The sequence below is a fragment of the Protopterus annectens genome, chromosome 8.part0 (assembly GCF_019279795.1).
Source record: "Protopterus annectens isolate FY-2018-M chromosome 8.part0, PAN1.0, whole genome shotgun sequence".
Classification (NCBI taxonomy): Eukaryota; Metazoa; Chordata; order Ceratodontiformes; family Protopteridae; genus Protopterus; species Protopterus annectens.
Genome location: NC_056741.1, coordinates 1676681423 through 1676702168, shown reverse-complemented (window position 1 = coordinate 1676702168; position 20746 = coordinate 1676681423). Strand labels below are relative to the sequence as shown.

Genomic DNA, 20746 nt, shown 5'->3' with positions numbered 1-20746 from the left:
TCTAGGTCTTAAACTGAATTTTATAAGTCACAGTAAACACAGTAAGTATTACATATGTAATATTTTATTACCATAAAATATCACAGCAACCACTCAAGTTACACACTTACTGTCAGTAGCATTTTATTCATCTAGTTGAGAACTTTCATATGAGGCTAAAGAGTTTTGCCGGAGTTGTTTGTTGAGATTTTGAAAAATGTGAAAATTATATCTGCATAAATTAATACAATAGAAACTAGTTAATATACATTTATCAGCACTAAACAGAGATCAAATATTAATGCAGTTGAGTTCGACATTGTGCAAGCTTTAATATGAAATATTTTAAAACCCTGTACAAAGCATGGTTTTGGAATTATTGATGCAAATATGAACAAACAATATTTGACGCCTATAGGCATCAGTAGGAGTCAACTGCAGATGCACCTGGAGGCATCATTTGGATTTAATTTAAGTTCCATACTGACCATTAGGGGCCAAAGCATTATGAAATTATGAAAGGGAGAAGGGACTATCAAGGAAGAGACAGAATATTTGGACTTTTAAAAATTAATTCAGTTCTAAGAGGATCAGTGTAGGCCTCCATTTATCATTTGTGTGTGTGTGTGGGGGGGGCAATGATGAGTCTGGAATAAAATTATCCCCTGCTCTTTCAGGGAACCCTTTCTAGCCCCCCCCCTCCAAGTCCAGAAGCTGTTTGGGGGCCAAAGTCAGCATGACCCAGTCTACTAGGATGAGTGGCACCAACAGAAAAGGAGGCAAGATCTTTAACTATGTTTTGCAACCTTAACATATAATATCCAAAACTCACTGTCAAAGGTAATCTTCAGTTGTTCTTGGGAACACAGTTATTTACCCCGCCCCCCTCGTGCTGAAATAGAGAAAATGGAAGGGAAGGGATTTCCATAGAGTAGTCATGACTGGAGCTATTTCCAGAAGGCCTCCCTGGCCTGGACTTCTGCTCTCCCTCCAGCACTACATCAAGTGTGGCTCTTGCCTTCCTTGCTGATCAGAGGTTTGACAGAGTGCAAGTTCATTGCCTGGATTTTACTTTTTACAGTGTTCCTTTTTACTTCTAACTTCTTAAATCTATCTCATGTGGGAAGATCAGAGATTTTTTGTCAAGGGACACACTCAGAAGTGCCCTTTGACAATCGCCAGCAGGAGATGCATTCCCAGACAGATGCATCTCCTGATAAATAATGTGGCTGGTGCATCCCCATCAACATCCTCAACATTTTTAACATACTGAGTCACATTCTGAATGGTACATGGCAATTTAGTAAGCTACTTCTTCGGGGGACTCATGAGGAATCAGAGATCAACTCATCAATTTATTTCATATCATCTTTTTGGTATTTTGTCATGACAGTCTAGCAGCGGATAACCCAGAAGACAACAGTATGGTGTAAACCTTTTTTCTGAGCCAGATGAGAGGTCTACCTTATTGCCACTTGGGAGTGTTAGACATCATGGTATCCTCAAGACGCATTCAGGAAGATTACTAGATGGTCAGTCACAGGGGTCATGTAGAGGTCGGAACAAGTCTGTTGAACCCTACAAAGGTTTCTTGGGCTTCTTAAGGTTAGGTGTCTGCGAATCTTGTTCTAGGGATGCTGTCAAAGATATCCATAAAGCCTCATAACACTTTGGGTACAGCAGTGGATATTGGCTCATCCAAATCTGTCAGGTCTAGCAATATTTTTTGATTTAATACAGCTGAATCCCATTGTAAGTATTCTCTCATGAAATTGAGGGTCTCCCCAAACAAGAATACCTTGGGAGGTAAAACTGAGGAAATAGTCTCCTCACAATACACATCACAGCTACAAAGAAACACGTGCTAAACATGCCAAGTCCTACATTTCCAAAGATGATCTAAATCCCTCTGACAAGAGTGTCTTTTCTTTTCAAATAGTTGGGTACCTGGGGTGGAGCTCTAGAAGTACACCGCTCGGAGCTCTACTACAGTAGGAACAGCTCGTCACCCAATCTTCTGTATTTCTGCAAGGTCATGGCCTTGCTTGGAACTAATTTTCCAGGCAGAGAAGACATAAGGATGTGTGAGGCCTGCAAAACTGCAGACACACCATTTCAACATCTGAACTTTCTGGGGAAAGGAAGAAGAGGGCAACCAGTTTGACTGCTTGAAATCTCCTGACCAAGTGGCCACAATAACATGATTGTCCCCTTCAGTCTCATGAATTCATCAATGCTGAAAGCAAATTAATATTTCTCGATGGAGCCACAATTCAGATTTGTTATTTTGGCACTGGCCACTTTCATTAAAACTGCATCTGTATCTAGTGCTGTTGCTGCACTGAAATATGCCTGGGAATAATGTACAGAAGCTTCTGGCATGTCTACCTCCAGAGTAGTAAGACACAGACTGGCAGGAAAGAATGCTGCACTGTCCAAGAGCTGGAAAACTGCTTTTCCTGTTAAGACATCTTTGTGCTCAAGGAGAATAGTAACAACCACTCAGAACTTTATATTAATAAAGTTGCAGATAATATTCTAAGAACTAAACCAACACGGGAATGGTGAAAGGAGATTTTGTTAATAGGGATGAGTGCAAGTAAGGATAGGCAACAGGAGTCTGGAATTCACTGGATAAAACTGGCAAAGGAACCAGGATAGTGGGAGCAAATATCTAGAAAGGGAAAGGTAATAGTGTGCAATGAGGGAGAGATGAAGTTTGCACTGCAGTTTACAGACTACCTTCCCTATTGGGGATTGATATCAGAGCACAGGCAAAGAGAAAGGGATAGGAGAGTACCACCAAGTGAACAACCTGCTCTGACACAGAATTTTAGTTGAAATTAAACAGAAAATGATACTAAAAATGGATAAAGATTAGTTGTGCAAGAACGTACCATAACCTTATATGTCCTTCTCTTCCATGTTGCAGTATGCATAACTGTAGGGAGGTTGGTTACTGCAGCACTGGACATCCAGCCAATATACCAAAGTCTTAGGAGTAGGGGTACATGTGATGTTGCCTGTTATAGCCCTAAATAGAAGTCAGGTGTAAAAGTGACGTTTGCACGTACCCACTTCAGAAATGACTGCCACATACAGTAGTACCCCTGGAAAGTAACAAAAAAATAAGCTTTTCAGACCCATATATGCTGCCAGGCACCTTATAGAGGTATGTGTCTGTGTGCTCTGTTTGGAAGGAGAAGAGCCAGGGGGATGCCACACAAGAAGGATAAACAGGGTAAGATGGGGTAGGAGGGGGGACTGAATACTGAAACATGGAAGAGGAGGACATCTAAGGTCATGGTAAGTTTTTATACAACTAATTTATGTCCTTCTATTCTCATGTTGCAGTATTCATAACTGTAGGGAGAAAACCAAAGTTTTAGGTATGAGCCTGGGCAGTAGGTTGAGAGGCCTGGTCTATGAGACCCTGTAAAATTGACCTAGCAAACCCAGTTCTGGCTCTAGAAATCAAATCTAATTTGTAATGGTTGGTAAAGGTATGAACTGAAGACCAGGTGGCTGCCTCCAGTATGGAAGCGTAGTCCCCCCCCCCTAAAAATGCTGTTGAAGAGGCAGCCACCCAAGTAGAATGAGCTCTCACATTGGCAGTTAAATCTTTTCCATGAAGGGAATAACAAGCAGAGATAGCTTTTAAAATCCATGATGATAGATATATATATATATATATATATATATATATATATATATATATATATAGTGTGCTTAAAGACTGCCTTTCCCCAAGGCCCTTGGGTGAAAGGAGACAAATAGCTGGTCAGACTTAACGGATTTGGTCTTGTCCAGTTAATACCAAAGTTGTCTATAAACATCCAAGGAATGCAAAGTTCTTTCAGAGGAATTTTGATGTTGAGGGAAGAAAACAGGAAGGTTAATGGTTTGATTAAAGGACAGCTCATTAACCACATTAGGCGTGAAGGAAAGATTAGTCCTGAGGGAGACCCTGTCAATATGGAAGATGAGGTAACCATAAGGGCTTGGATTTTTGAGACCCTCCTGATGGATGTGAGTGCCAACAGCAGTACTGTTTTCCAAGTACATAGCTTAAGTGATGCTGAGTGAGCTGGTTCAAATGGAGGTAGTGTGAGTTTTTCAAAGGCAAAATTAAGGTCCCATGAAGGAGGAATAGGTTTACAAGGAGGTTTGATATGAAGGGCCCCTTTTAAGAAGAGTTTTACCTCTTATCTGGATGCCAAAGGAGGTACTAAGGGAAGACAGGTGGAAATGGCTGACAAGTGTACCTTAACAGAAGAATAGGTCAGTCCTGAATGTAGAAGCTCACACAAGTAAGAAAGAACCATGGATACCATGACAAGAAAAAGGTCCTGTTTATTCTTTTGATACAACATGGAGAATCTTCCATTTTGACAATTTCTCCTGGTACTACGTTTCCTGGCCTACTGCAGGACATTGCGTATGTCCTCTGAATATAGGTGTCTGAAGAGGATCAGAACTCTATCACCCATTAGATGTGTCTGAGGTTGAGCAGAGGGTGTATGAGGAACCCCGTCTTGTGTCAGTACATCGAATCGATGTGGTAACTGCCCTTAGCTAGTAGGTGTGGTGGGGATACCTATGCTGTCTTGGCCAAAAGGGGGGTCAACAGCAGAATTTTTGGTTTGTCCCTCTGGATCTTCAGAATGACTTTTTGAATCAGTGTGAAGGGGGAAAGGCATAAAAATACATCCCTGCCCAAGAAAAAAAGAGTAAGCGTTCACCCTCCATGCCTGTGGATGTGGATCTCTTGTGCAAAAAACCCCACACTCCCTGAACTTTGTTCTGCTTTTGCAGAACTGCTCCTCAGCCCAGATATGAAGCATCTGTGTAGATATGTTGTAAGGGTGGAGGGGTCTGCAAAGGTACACCCTAATTGAGGTTGATGGCTGCAATCCACCATTCCAATTCTATTTTCAGACATGGGAGAAGAGGGAGGAGAGTATCCCGAGGGTGGGAATGTTGGTTCCACAGACTCTTCATAACTCTTTGGAACTTCCTCATGTGCAGCCTTGCCAAGGGTAGCATGGCGATCAAGAATACCATGTGGCCTAGGACTCTCAGGAATTCCCTGACTGACATGGTTTGGAGAGAGAGAAGTGTTTGAAGGTATTGTGTGAGGGCATCTACCTTCTGGCAGAGGATGAAGGCTACCATCTTGTCAGTTCTTATCTTGCACCCTAAGAAGACCAGGTCCTGGGTGGGTGTCAGGTGGGACTTTTGCTGGTTCACAGTGAACCCTAGGTCTGCCAAAGTTTTGGGCACCATGTGTAGGTGGTGGTGAAAAGTGTGGGTAGGCCTGGTGGAAGATTAACAGGTTGTCCAGGTATGGATATATCTGAATGCCCTGCTTTCTGCAGTTGGCGATGACTGGAGCTAGGCACTCTGAATATTCTAGGAGCTGTGTAGAGCCCAAATGCCAATGCAAAAAACTGAAAATGCAAGGAACCCACGGAGAAACACAGGCATTACCTGCATCTGGGGTGAATGGGAATATGAAGATAGGTATCCTTCAGATCCAGGGATACCATACGAAGGCTTGGTGGGGAACGAGGGGTAGAAGATGATGCAAAGTGAGCATTTTGAAGGTAGGCACCTTGAGAAAAAGACAGAGGACAGACAAGTCCAGAACTGATCTCCAAGGACCATCTTTTCTTGGGACCAAAAACATCCTGGAGTAAAATCCCTTGTATGTCTGATCTACAGTCACTCTTTCTATGGTACCCGCCCTCCATGCCTAACACCAAATGCCAGTCTCTGATTTTCTAGATAAAGTTTTAAGGCAGCCAGGCAGCTACATAGCATCTTGGGCACAAAAGCCTTGCAGATGTCGCAAGACGTATGGACGTGGCCTTCACATAAACAAAACAAGCACTGATCATGCATATCCTTATTTGGAATTTGTCTTCCACAAGCACACTCCCCTTCCAAGCTGACATGTACATTTGAAAAGCTAGAAAAAAGTAAACAAAAAACCCAAAAAGGTACTTATATGTATCAGACGGCCAAAACAAATGATTGTACTGATTCCCGGAGCTGGCAATCAGAGGTCCATTGATCACTGCAGCAGAAAAGTTCTGGGGTAGGTACATGCAGATGTCACTTTTATAGCCAACATCGGTTTATGGCTCTGACAGGCAATGTCGCATGCACCCCTGCTCCTACAACACTGGTATACTGGCCGGATGTCTGCTGCTCCAGGCAGCAACCTCCCTACAGTTATGAATGCTACAACATGAGAACAGAAGGATATTTAGTAGTGCATATAAAATATTGTACAACAACTATGAGAATTAAGCAGAGGAGGGTAAAAAATTGGGAAGAGAGATGGGAGAAGCACTTTACAAGGGAGCAATAGGAGGACATGGGTATAGCTCTTAAGTATGCAGCAAAGTCAAGAAGGTTTTAAGATTTTTTTCTTGGAAGTGTTTGCATAGGTATTTTTATACCTCAGAGACTTCAAAGAACTTTTCCTCAGGTAGATAGCAAATGTTGGATATGTTATGGGGAAGAAAAAGATACCTGGGACATGTTTTTAGGTGTGTAGTAAGTTCCAGAAATATTGGGGAAGCAAATAGCTGTAAGGAGATGGTTCTTTTGAGCTGGGATACAGGATCGGAAATGCCTAGACATAGTAAAACCTTAAGTTTAATTCTGTTGGTTGACAAAAAATAATTTACTAGAAAATAGAAATCAAAAATCTAAACCAACTGTATTTGAAGTACTGAATAATATAAAAAGATTAAATAAATCCAAGAGGATCTTTAAAAATGGGAATGAGCAAATTTCATAGAAATTTAACTTATGAGAACAATACATGCAGAATAAAATTCAGGAGGGTGAGATTTAAGGGAAAATGAGCAACTTATGTAATGCTGGACTGAATGACAGTTCTTATAAAGAAAGTATATGCAATGTATAATGTATATAATTAAAAAAAGTTAATATGGTTTGCTTTCTATTACTGCGTGCAGGACTATTTTCCTTTACAAAATACAATCTTGGACCTGCTGCTCAAAGTGAAGGGAGAAGACTTCCTTTCAGTGGTTAAATCCTTACTGAATGTCCTCTCACTTTCTGCTGTTCTTTGCAGTCCTGCAGTTTTATTTGATCCCTGCACTACTGGAAGGCTGCTGCTCCTCTGTCTGATACCCTCCAGCTTTTTCTATTCCAGGCAAGCACAGAAAGGGGTTTCTCTACTACTGCATTTCTCTTTTGTAGAACTTTGCCAATGTGGAACGTGGAAGCTTCCCATGAGGGAAAATTTTCCTAAGCAAAAAATGTAAGTCTTAATACACGATCTGACGTCCACAAAGTCAAAGCCTTTTTATGCTTGTACAGGGCATGCTCATGTAATACAAAAAGCTTCTTCCTTCAGAATCTTACATAAAAACAGACAGACATTACATTACCAAAGGAGATCTCAAGAAGTAGAGAAAATACAGGAAAAAGAGGAGACGTACCACCAAGGCTGTCGCAAGACAAACACGTCACGTTTAAAACCAAATCCTTAAAGTAAACAGTAAAAATCCAATTAGTATAAAACAAAATTCTAGGGTGGATAAGCGCGTTTGGTAAAAACCTTCAGTGTATTTCCTTAAGAGGAAAGATAGACAATCATCAGAAATCCAGGAAGAAGCTGGACCAATAAGCTGATCATACTGAACCAAACATTTAGCATATCAAAATGACCAATAAGAGGCTGTCAGAAACCATTGCTTCCAATCAGAGGCATACCAGTCTCAAAGGCATTCATAATACCAGTTTCTAATCACTGAAGGACCAATCAGCAAAATTCCAGGAACAAGTTGGACCAATGAACTAGTCATACTGAACTAACCTATTAGCATATCAAAAAGACCAACCGGAGACCATCAGAAATCATTTCTTCCAATCAGAGGCATGCCAGTCTCAAAAAACATTCATAATAGCAATTTCTAATGACAGAAAAAGAAAGACCAATCATCTTGAATCAGGAAGCTTATTTACCAATGCTGGTATTACCAGGTGGTCCCCCATCCAAGTACTAACCAGGCCTGACCCTGCTTAGCTTGTAAGATTGGGAGTCAGAAGAAAGGAACAACCAATTAATCTTAGTCAGAAAGCTCATCTTCCAATGGAAGTTAAACCATGACTATACATAGTCACAGGAGGAAAACAACAATCAAAACACAAACTGAAAGTCGAATACCCATAGAAGGCAAGGGGAACCAAAGGGCGGAGTACAGTGCCCATGTTGACTTAAGTTACGGGGACTCCTAAGAAAGGCAAGACAACAGAGTACATAAGCCTGTATTTACTAAAGACAATTAGCATGTTTCATTAGCTCAAATGCATTTCTTGGCAAGGCCTCTTGCTTTTAAAATGGGCTTAAGGGGGATAACACCATTGAGACCAGGTGGATGATCAGCTCAGAGTTCCATAATCCATTTAGTTTCTTGTAGTTCAGTGTTATTACATACATCACCCCTTCTCAAATTCTCTCAACATGCTTATGGCCATAAATTAAACAGATGTGTTTCATTGTTTTTAATATGCCCATATAAAGCATTATTCTCAACACTATTGCAAATATCAGCTAGATTGTGTAGAATCCTTTCTTTAAAAGGTCTGTTGGTTTTGCCTACCTAGTAGGCTGGACAGGACATCCAAGTGGCTATATAAATAATGTTGGCACTCCTACAAGTAGCTCTTTCATGAAAAAAGTATTTGAGTCTTGCCACTGGATGTACAAAACATTTTTGTTGCAAATATACGGACAAGCCTTACAAAAGCCTCATCTCTATGTCCCTTTCCGTATAACAGATGAATCGCACGGATTTTGTCTAGCACAAAAGCCATCATTTTGACATAAAAGCTTTAAGTTTTTTCTGTTCTTATAAGAGAAACTTGGGGAATCACCCGCTATGTTCCTAATTTTTGTATCAGAAGTCAGAATCGGCCAATACTTTTTGATTATCCCACTTACACAGGCGTTATCAGAGCTATAGGTTAAAATACATCTCAATTGATTAGTTTGTTGTCTAGGCGCAGTCCTTGAGCTATTAGAATGTTGTATGTAATAATGACATCCTTTTCTCTCCCTTATTTCCATTCCTTCATCACGTTTCATATATATATATATATATATATATATATATATATATATATATATATATATATCTTATTCCTTTTGTAACCTTTTTTTGTGAAAGTGGACATTAATTTTTTCTGTTCATCCAAATAATCATCAGTTCGTATACACAATTTGGACACTTGCATTACCTGGTTCTTGACAAGGTTGTGGAAGATGTGCCTTGGGTGCATGCTTCTCTGGTGTAACATATGATTATGACATGTGGGTTTTCTAAAAATGCTGGTGTCTATTCCTTTTGTGGTATGCAAGGTCAGTATTACATCCAGAGAGTCTATGGTTCTAGCTGACACACTTACATCAATAAAAATGTCATCTACAAAATGATCATAAGAGACCAGCTGTGTGTTCCATGTGTTGTTTGGGTCTATCGCCCATTCATTTTCCCATTGCGCTAAGACCAGGCTGGAACAGCTATTAGCGCATGGGTTACCCATGGCAATGCCCCATTTTTGCCAATAATACACATCTCCATAAACAAAAATGTTATTCTCAAGCACCAACTCTAGTAGGATACAAATAGAGGTGTCAGCATCATTTGCTCAGCCAACTTTTCTAATACATTCAATGCCAAAATCATTCGGTATTGTAGTGAAGAGGCTGCAAATGTCCATGGTTACAAGTAATAGGCCTTCATAATTAGTTCTATTGCCTATCTCCTCATAAAGGTGGTTGAGAAACTGAGGTGTATCACGCAGAACTGTTCTAGCTTTGGGTAGCAGTTGCTTCAGTTCATCCTCCACAAAGATAGAGAGTGGTTCAGTGATCCACCATCTACCTGCGACTATGGGAAGCATAGGTGGATCTTGTTCATTCTTATGCACCTTGGGTAGACCACTTATAGTTGAAATGGTTGGATTCATAACACTGAAGAAATTATACTGTTCCTGAGCAATACTTCCGAGTCATCAGTTTATCATAGTATATCATGCATTTCCTTTATGAGTCTTGTCACAACCCTGTTTATTTTATTATAGCTGCAACTATCATTCAACATACACTCCATCTTGCTAGTATAATGGTTGCTATTCATTACCATGATTGCTCCACCTTTATCCGCAGGTCTTATGACTATGTCCTTTCTTTTCATTAAATTGGTCATTGCCTGATGTTCTTCATTACTTCGATTGCAAAACTGTTTGTGATGTCCACCTTGTCTCAGTTGGGTGACCCTATCTTCACACAGGCTAACAAAAGTGCTGACCACTGGATGGAAAAATGGTACCAAAGTGCTGGGTTTCTTATGCTGCCTCAGTGTCTTTTCACCATGTTCATTGTCATTACCGAATATGTGCTTGAGTGTAACATTCCTTCCAAAGCACTTGATGTCGGTGGTTAATTCATTTAGTGGCGAACAGAGAGGTGGTATAAAAGATGGCCCTTTCTCTAACACAGCTCATTCCGTAACAGTTAGCTCTTTATCAGAGATGTTAAAAAACAATGAGTCACTCTCAAAATCATCACTTAAGTAACTTCTTTTCTTTCTCTCCCTGCTCAAAGATCTTGGAGAGTGTGGCCCTTTGTTCTGGATTAAAAAAGGGAGATTCTGGTAGATCGGTAATTGAACAGCACCTTCTTTGGGTTTTGTAGCTGATGCTGAATTTGATTCCTCTATTACATCCTCTGATACTACGGCCACATTACTTATTTTGTTGGTTGATACTGATGGCATACTTAGCAGATCAGTTCCTATTGTGGCACTATAGTTGTCACGCTTCCCTGACAAGTTGGTGTTGATAAAAGATTACGGTTCAGTATCTGGAGTAACGACCATAACATTGTCTTTTACTGTGGGACGTGACGCTAAGTTCATGTGGGAGAAACTCCTTCTGTGAATCAATGTTACCTGTGTACTATTTGATCCTACCTTTGGATTTGTTTTATCAGTACACTGATTATTTCTAGATCCTTTTTTGTGGGAGGTGAAATTGCCATTGATATTTTTCTCCTTAGGCCATTCAAAAAGGTGTCCTTCCTTATAATCTGTATGGTCCCTTATTAATTTGTGCCTTTTCACGTCTCTTAGTTTGTTCTCATAAGAGTCCAGCTTCATCTGTAAATTTTAAAGTTTCATAATACAAGCTTCTGTTAGGTCCATGCTTTCTAGAAGAGTCTGTTTATCTCTGATCAAACTGGTCATCTCTTCTTCCTCTGGTTTAAATAACTCTAGCAGTTTCATATATTTAAAACTCGTTTCGATATGGATAGCTTGCCATTTAGCTAATAGAGTAGGGCAGGTGTTACCATAACTCTGCATACATTTTACATATAACCCCCTTGGTACTATTTGATGGTGCAGGCACACTTCCATGTGGAAGCATTGCCATTTTAAGTGTTTAAGTCTATAAGCTACATTTTCAACTTCATGAAAAACATGATCAAAGTCAACAGTGGTAGGATAGAAGTGCTGTGTATTCACTTGTTCCAAGTCCTTAGCAAAAGCAGTGGATTTCACAAACCTGTTGCTAAATCAGTAACTGTCCTGCGCATTGGTTTCTTGGCTGCCAATACATCCTTCATACTTGACTCAACATCAACACATTCCACATTGTTAGCCATGTGTAACGTAGAGTTCAAAAGCAAAGTACATAAAAACTAAGACTCTACGTTACCAAAGTGCTCTCAACAAGTAGAGAAAATGCAGAAAAAAGATGAGACATACCACCAAGGCTGTTGTGAGACAAACACGTCACGTTAAAAACCAAATTCTTTGATGTAAACAGTAAAAAGCCAAGTAGCATAAAACAAAGTTCTAGGGTGGATAAGCACTTTCGGTAAAAACCTTCTTCAGATCCTCACCCATTAACCAGTGCATTTCCTTAAAAACAGGACAGACAGCCAATCAGCAGAAATCAAGAAGAAGCTGGACCAATAAGCTGATCATACTGAACCAACCATTTAGCATATCAAAATGACTAATAGGAGACTGTCAAACTATTTCTTCCAATCAGAGGCATACCAGTCTCAAAGCCATTCATACCAGTTTCTAATCACAGAAAGACCGATCAGCAAAATTCCAGGAACAAGCTGGACCAATGAACTAGTCATACTGAACCAACCTACTGGCATATCAAAAAGACCAATAATACACTATCAGAAACTGTTTCTTCCAATCAGAAGCATGCCAGTCTCAAAAAACATTCATAATAGCAATTTCTAATCACAGAAAAAGAAAGACCAATCATCTTGAATCAGGAAGCTAATTTACCAATGCCTACAGCACCTGGCATTTCCAGGCGGTCTCCCATCCAAATACTAACCAGGCCCGACCCTGCTTAGCTTCCAAAATTGGGAGTCAGAAGAAAGGAACAACCAATTAATCTTAGTCAGAAAGCTCATCTTCCAATGCAAATTAAACATGACTATACATAGTCACAGAAAGAAAGCAACAATCAAAACACAAACTGAAAGTCGAACACCCAAAGAAGGCAAGGGGAACCAAAGGGCAGAATACAGTGCCCATGTTGACTTAGTTACAGGGACTCCTAAGAAAGGCAAGACAACAGAGTACATAACACATATTTACTAAAGACAATTAGCATGTTTTATTAGATCAAATGCATTTCTTGGCAAGGCCTCTTGCTTTTAAAATGAGGTTAAGAAGGGATTACACCACTGAGACCAGGTGAAAGATCGCCTCTGAGTTCCATAATCCATTTAGTTTCTTATATCACCCCTTCTCAAATTCTTTCCTAAAATGCTTATGGCCATAAATTGAAATCAATGTGTTTTATTGTTTGTAGGCAAAACCAACAGACCTTTTAAAGAACGGATTCTACACCATATATCTGATATTCACAATAGCATTGAGAATAATGCTTTATATGGGCATATTAAAAACAATGAACAAATCAGTTTCTATTTATAGCCATAAGCATGTTAAGAGAGAATTTGAGAAGGGGTGACATACGCAACACTGAACTACAAGAAACTAAATGGATTATGGAACTCAGAGCCGATCGTCCACCTGGTCTCAATGGTGTTATCCCCCTTAAGCCCATTTTAAAAGCAAGAGGCCTTGCCAAGAAATGCATGAAGGGATGCCCCCTATAAAAAGCTTTTAAATGTATTTGCTGAAAGTGGTTTTAAGAAATGTATGTTTGTGCATTTACCAAAAAATAATCCTTTGACAAATAATCATGAATCCTGTCCATGTACAGACAATTTCCATATGCAACACTACTACAGTAACCTTTCCTAAGAAGATCTCTGTGGTCTTTTTCTTACCTCCCATGGGATGAATGACAATTACCAACACCTCTTAATAAAGCTGTGCTGCTCCTAGTCTGCTCAGCCAAGCAAATGCTGGCTGACTTTCCACCACTTTCTCTTTTTACAGACCAACTTAACTGAGTATCTTCCAGAATGTAACACTGGAGTCACATGTGTAGTGAGGTTGCCTACAGGTGACCTTACAATGCTTTAAACTGTTAGTGGGGCAATCTGAAGCAGTGGGCAGCCAATAGCCACAGATGCTACATGCACAGACAGTTTTAGCTGATGTGTATACAGCCACAGATTCTACATATACAGACACAGTTTTGTTGTATACAGCCACAGATTCTACATGCACAAACATTGTTTTAGCTGGTCATATACAGCCACAGATTCTACATGTACAGTTTCAGTTGGTGTGTTTACAGGCACAGATTCTACATGCATATACAGTTTTAGCGGTGTGTTTACAGACTGAGGCCTTATAGTAAAAGGGGCAAATAAATTTCAGGTTTTATCTACTCGGCTGTGAGAAAAACTGCTCGAAGGCTGATTATCACTTTCATCACTCCTACCAACTCCCCCCAAAAATCCCCAGGAGTACTAGTCTATCTGCCTGTCACCATCCCACCACCAAAAGAAATGTGCAACAGTACAGCTGGGGATGGGGTACCGACATCTAGTAAAGATAGGAGTGACAGTTAGTAGGATTTGGTGAAATAAAACAGCTAAATTCATCACTAACCAATCAGCTAAAGCCCACCACTGCTTAGCCTTAAGAGAGTTAGGCTGGCTAGAACTTCCATGCTATCTCTCAGTTATGGAGTTAGCAAATGTTCATAAAATAGTCTCCAAAACTGTCCTGCATGCCAAGCCTTAATGGAACAGACCCCTACACAATCACTATGCTCCACAGACAAGTCCCTATTAACCACAACTAAAACCTACAATTCTGAAGGTCTGTTCTTGTACTCAAATCTTGTCCCCAAAATATGAAATTCTATCCCTACCACCATCAGACGACAAACTAACCTATCCAGATTCAAAAACTGGTTAAAACAATATTTTAAAAACACTTGGCTATGTCCTCACCCCTCCCTAGGCTAGACTACCCAGGAACTTGCACACCTTCGTTATCCCTATATACATCTCAACAAAGCAAATTTCCTACTGACTTGTATCCCTTTGCCCTGCAATTTCTGTTCTCTACTTACAATCTGATGTTTTTCCCTCCAGCTCATACTACCTTCTACATCCACCTCAGCTTCACTTATAACTTCCTTTTTCTCTGGATCACCTAACAAATGCACACCACTCATGTTTCCTCACCTCTTCTCTGCTGTCTACTCTCATTTACCACACCACTTCTTATTTCTCCTGCCCATAAATGTCAAATTGTAGTTTGCCATTTTAAACCTCGATGTACATACCAAAGTGTCTTGTATTAATATGTAATGACTCTATATTTTACTGAGAGCAGATTTTCTCTAGTATAGCTGCCTTTCAGTTATTGTACACCCCTACTGTAACTAAGATTTCGATTTTTCTTTCATAAAACTGTCTTTTATTACTAGAGCTTTTCTACATGGGCCGTCCCTGAAAAAGGGCTACCTTAGCCCAGTTGGACTACCCTGGTTAACAAAATAAATAAATATCTCCGAAAAATATCTAAGGGTCCAACGAACAACTAGTGACCAACACAGAATGTCCCAAAGATAAAACCACGATCCACGCTGTTTTCTTATTCCAAAAAGCAAAGTTTTTATTATAAAAGAACCTTTACACGATGTGGTTGAGCGCTTTCATGTATAACAATACACTTCATCAGAACAAATTAAAACACTGAAACACTAGTTTAAATAATTAAAAAAACGCCAAAATTTTACAATTATGTGCTACTCCCTTCCCTTTTAAAGCGACAACGTTCTAATTATCTAAAGAAACTCACTGTACTGTGTATCCCTATGTTCATCAAAACTGTCTATACATCCAGTACTAGAAATGAATTGGATTAAAATTGAAGTTTAAAAATATATATATATCATGGTGTATATACAAATTTATAATATAATACATCAAAATTATTCATTGGTCACGACTGATGGTACATATATACATAATTTCATATACTATAAAACCTGAACTATAAGTCTAAATTCAAGAATATTACACCAACAATTCAAATTACCATTGGTGTAAGAAAAACATTTAAAGAACACATTGTGGTGAAAGACGCATCCCAACAATACAATTTGTATATATGTTGTGAATGTATAAAGTGCATAAATACTGTACTTCCTTATGCAGTTGCCAACCTCCTAAAATAATAGGTTGTATGTACTCTCTACTTTATGTATATATATTTTCCAAGTGTTGAATTTTTAAAGGTTTCTTATAAGTGGCTTAGTGGGGATCATCTCGTTGAGACCTGGAAAACTTGCTGCATTTAACTTGAGTTGCCATTTAATTTCCTTCTCACCCACAATACTTTTTATATCACCACCTCTAGGATTAACCTTCACAGTTTCCAAAATGGCAAACTTAAACTTCTCACAGGTGTTACTATTAGCAATGTGCCGAAACAAGGCATTGTTTTCATCTTTTTTCTTTATACAATATGTATGATCATAAATCCTATTCTTCAGTTGCCTGTCTGTTTTCCCGACATAAAAACAAGAACATGAACAGCACATTGCTAAATATACCAGGTGTCGAGACTGACAATTCCCATTGGCAAACCAAATTTTATTCCTATTAACATTTTTAAGTGTGCAACAGTCTTCCTCAAAAATGAAGGCACATTGTGAACAACGACCACATTTCTTGGTCCCCCTACACTTGTTATTTGAAAATTGCCTGCTGGACTTCAATTCAATAAGCCTTTTGATATTACACCCAGTTTTATACACAAATGTAGGCCTGTCACAAACGTATTCTTTAATACACTCATCACTAGTAATTATATTCCAGCTTGTACTGATAATATCTTTAACCTTGCCAACATGTTTCCCATATTTCAAGATAAAAGACTTTGAATATTGTCCTTCCCTTTTGTTTTTATCTGTTGTGTCACTTACATTATTCTTCTCCTTTGAGTTGTTACTCATACAAAATGGAATAGACCCTTTCCCTAATAAAGTTGGGTACTTCTTACCCCATTCTTGAACTACATACTCTGTCACATCCTTAATCAAGTGTATTGGATAACCTTTTTCCTTAAACATTCTCCCAATGAAATCCATTTCAAACTTCATTTCCTTTTCCACTGATGTCATTCTGGCAGCCCGAATGCACTGCCCCTTCAATATGCTACGTTTCTGTGAATATGGGTGACTACTACTGAAATCAAGATACCCATTACTAAATGTGTCTTTTCTATAAATTTTGGACTGAAAGGATGTACCATCACTGTATAAAAATACATCCAGATAATTGATACCGACCCTATTATATTGATGTACAAATTCTAAATAGGGGGTTGTCCGATTTATGTAGTCAATAAAATTTGAAAGTTGTATTGTCACCCTTCCACAAAATGAATAAATCATCCAGATAACGAATGTAACAAGAAATGTATTCCATCCATTCTGTACTTAAGACAAACTCTTCTTCCCAATCCAGGAGTACTAGGTTGGCATAAATGGGGGCACAAGCTGCCCCCATAGCCACACCCGAAATTTGCCGATAGTACTCACCTTCATAGTAAATGTAATTGTTCTCAAGGACAATTTCGGTGAATTCTGTTGTGAGCTGAATCTTCTCCCAACTGAATCCACTATGTTTCCTCAAGCATGTGGTGAATCTACGTAACCAGTCTTCCTTGGGAATACAGGAAAAAAGATCTTTGATGTCAACTGCGACAAAGATCATATCAGAACTCCAGAGGTCCTTGGAGAAAATGCCCAAGAATTCCCATGAATCTTTAATAATGTGCTTTGTCCCTTCCACAATGTGTTTCAGCCAACAATCAACAACTCTTCCAAATTGGAAGGTTTTGCTATGGCTGCCCGCAATAATAGGTCTAAAAGGCGGGTTTGTCACATCTTTGTGGACTTTCGGAATTCCAAAAATGGTGGCTAATTCAGGAAAATCAACCTTCAAAAATTTATATAGGTCCTCATCTATTCTGTCGTCCAATAAGAATTCTTCCAGAAAGAGATCAATTCGATGATGAGCTATATTTATTTGATTGAGACTGGAAACCTCATATTGTGTGGAATTGTTTAATATGTCAAATATCTTCGCAATATATGCGTTTTGATCATACAACGCAATGCCACCCCCCTTGTCAGCTGACATGATCCTGATGTTGTGTTCACATAAGGTGTCCAGAATTTTCCCCAATGCTCTGTCCTGAGTGTCTTTTGATGAACAATTTTTCATCTGATTGTACAGGACATATAGGTGTTTAGTAACCACATTCTCAAAGGATACTAGAGTTTTGTGTATGGGTGGTGTGAAGGAACTTCTTTTCTTGAGTTTGTTATTAGTCAAAGATTGGCAGGAGTAGTCATGAAAAAATACTCCCAAGTTTAATTTCCTAAGAAATAATTTAAATTCAACTAGTGTATCCACCAGGTCAATAGATTTACTGGGTATGTATTTCATCCCTTTGGTAAATATAGAAAAATATTCTTTTGCAACTGGGAATGAGGTGTAGTTATACACTTTTATATCTCCTTTGATGTTCACTATGTTATTGATTACATCTGCCTGGGGATGGCTTGTTGTATCAAAACATGAATCACTACCTGTTATTCCCTGTAGTGATACCAATGTTTCTTTGTACCCTGTTTCATTCCTAGCTCTTGTCTTCTGTAGCCCCTCCCTCCCTCTTGGTATAAAAAATCATCCACACCACTGTTGAAATCTTCACCATTAGGGCCATTGTTGTAAACACTATTAAGCCCCATAGTGTTCCTATTCCATTTATACACAGTCCCTTTTCATATTGTTTTAAATCCCTAGAGAATGTCTTACATTTCCTTTCAAAACTTTTTCTACCATTGCTTTCAGCATATTCAAACTGTTTTCAAATCACTGGTGATGGATTGACTAATCTTGTCTGCCTCTTCAATTAACACACCTAATTTGTGATCATTACATGATAAAACAAATTCAATAAATTGTTTGCCAAAACTGTTAAACATATCTTCACATTTTTTAACATTTTCAACATTCATATCAATCCCAATGGGTTGTTTAAAAAACGAAGACCCATGGGAATGATATTACATTCAATACACTTATGAAAATACATATTATCTACTTGTAAATTTTTAATTTTGTTAAGTTTGTTGCCAAGTTCAAAAATCATATCCTTCAGGGTAGGATTAATCCTGTCATTTTTACTATATGTGTTGTGGGTTTTGCTCCCACAGCAAAAATCATATGGTACATTGAAAAATTTGTCCAAATTGGCTTTATAGTTAAAACTGTTTGCCTCGCTGGCATTAGGCAAAGCTGTTTTCACTGTACCTTGCGTGCGTTCAAAAGTTCCTGTATGATGCCCTTCCTTCACCGAATAAGTCCTTTTAGACTTTTATACAATTAAAATAAAATTAAATAAATAAAAAATAAAATAAATGAGGAAGTAAAGTTCTCAAGATGTTCTGTTTCATGGACACCATGCAACCCCCTTCCCCTATCTGGTTGACAACATCTGGACTGAAACGGAGTACAAAAGACTTGAAGCAGTGTGGTTGATGACACACACTGTCCTTTACAAGAACCACCTCCAGAAACTGAAATGGGAAAAAAACTCTGGCTTTCAGTGCAAACAGTATATGAATGCCCCCCCCATCCATGCGCAGTATATAAATGGTGTCCCTACCAAACGGCAGTATATGTCCCCTCTCACCCACGATTGTTAAATGAACACCCCTCCAACTTAGTAGTGCAGCTTGAAAACAGTAATTGTGTAAAAGATGTGTGTCAAGACAGGTTATGCTGAGCACAGAGGGAAACAAGGAAAGCTGATACAAGTGACAATGCATAAATATGACGGCATCTTAAAATTTCCGAGCAGGTAATTAACACTTGGAGCCAATTCACAAAGTACATTTTGCTCCCTACTCTGTCATTACTCACTGTTCTTATTCCTTCATAAATCATCACTCTTGTTTCCTCAATGCACCATCAGCCCTATGGAGAAAAAATAACACAAAGACCAGAGAATTTCTACCAAGTATTTCTCTTTGCGTCTCCCTCTCCCTCTCATCCATAACCACTGTAGCATCATGTTGTGTCCTTCCCTTGGCCCCAAACATTTTTTTAAAGAAAAAGCTCTTTTGCACTTAATTCATTTCATGAGGTATTATACAGTTTTAATCACAGCTCCCACCCTTCCTCACGGCAGCATGGGGTGCAGCTCTGCATGCGGTAATCTTTTGAGATATGACAAGCTAGTTTTACCAATGTGTGTTAACACTGCTTTGCTGACAATGTGTCCTACAATGCTGGAGTGAAAATCTATGTTGCCCAACTCAAAACACTTAGAACAAGCTTAAGTAACAGCAGACAAAATATCACAGACCAACTTCTAGTTCATACCAGGTCAGCTGAGACGGCTGTAGTGATGAGAGCATATGGACCATTCACCAGACCTCCACACACAATCAGCATAGCTGGAAAAAGGGGACAGAAACAGAGAAACTCAGCATATGTATTCTTGTGTTTTTTAAGCAATCACATGTTGTCAATAATACTGATTTCTGAAGTATTGAACAAAAGGAACATGGAATAATAACTGCATGCTTTGCAAAGTCCCTATCGGCAGCAATGCCTTAACCTTGTCAGCCATGCACAGTCAGGTGCAATTCAAGTCTGGGTGTGTAAATAAATTCACTCAACTGTGGCAACAAACATGCAAGGCAGACAGGTGAGGACAGATGCTTCATACAATGATATTAAAAGACAGCAAACAATATATGGGAAATAATATAAACACAATATAGAACCTATATGGGACTGCACAGTCTGTCAGGAAGAAGTGCAGAAACTGCAGAACTAATCTTATCAGACAAATATACACACCTGAAACCCCCAAAAGCAGTTAGGTCACACAATCTGTCCAAAAACTAGACAGCAGTTACACTCCATGCAAATGAGATGTGAAGCATGGATGGGTAGGAAACTGGGAGCTGTTACAGTGACAGAGGACAGGAAGGTGGGCTTTGCAGAAACATGGACCATTGACAAAAGATTGTAGTAAATGCAGGTAACTGGCTACAGGGTTTCAGAAATGACAGACAGCTGCCAGTCTGCTAAGGGAAAACTTCAACTATAACGTCAAACAGGAAGGCAAACACTACTGCACAAACAGTGTGAAGAAGTGGCATGGACAACAATCTAGGGAAAGCACCCAGGTGATTAAGGTACAGGAAGGGATATTTGTGAAAT

General features: G+C 39.1%; 1 protein-coding gene across 1 annotated transcript in view; it reads right to left on the bottom strand.

Annotated features, from left to right (window-relative positions):
• LOC122808527 (glucose-6-phosphate exchanger SLC37A2-like) overlaps positions 1–20746 on the bottom strand; it is a 635225-nt gene that overhangs the window by 540958 nt on the left and 73521 nt on the right. Inside the window, exon 2 of the mRNA XM_044079482.1 lies at positions 19898–19971. Within this exon, the coding sequence (XP_043935417.1) occupies positions 19898–19971 (74 nt within the window). The remainder of the gene's footprint in view (positions 1–19897; positions 19972–20746) is intronic.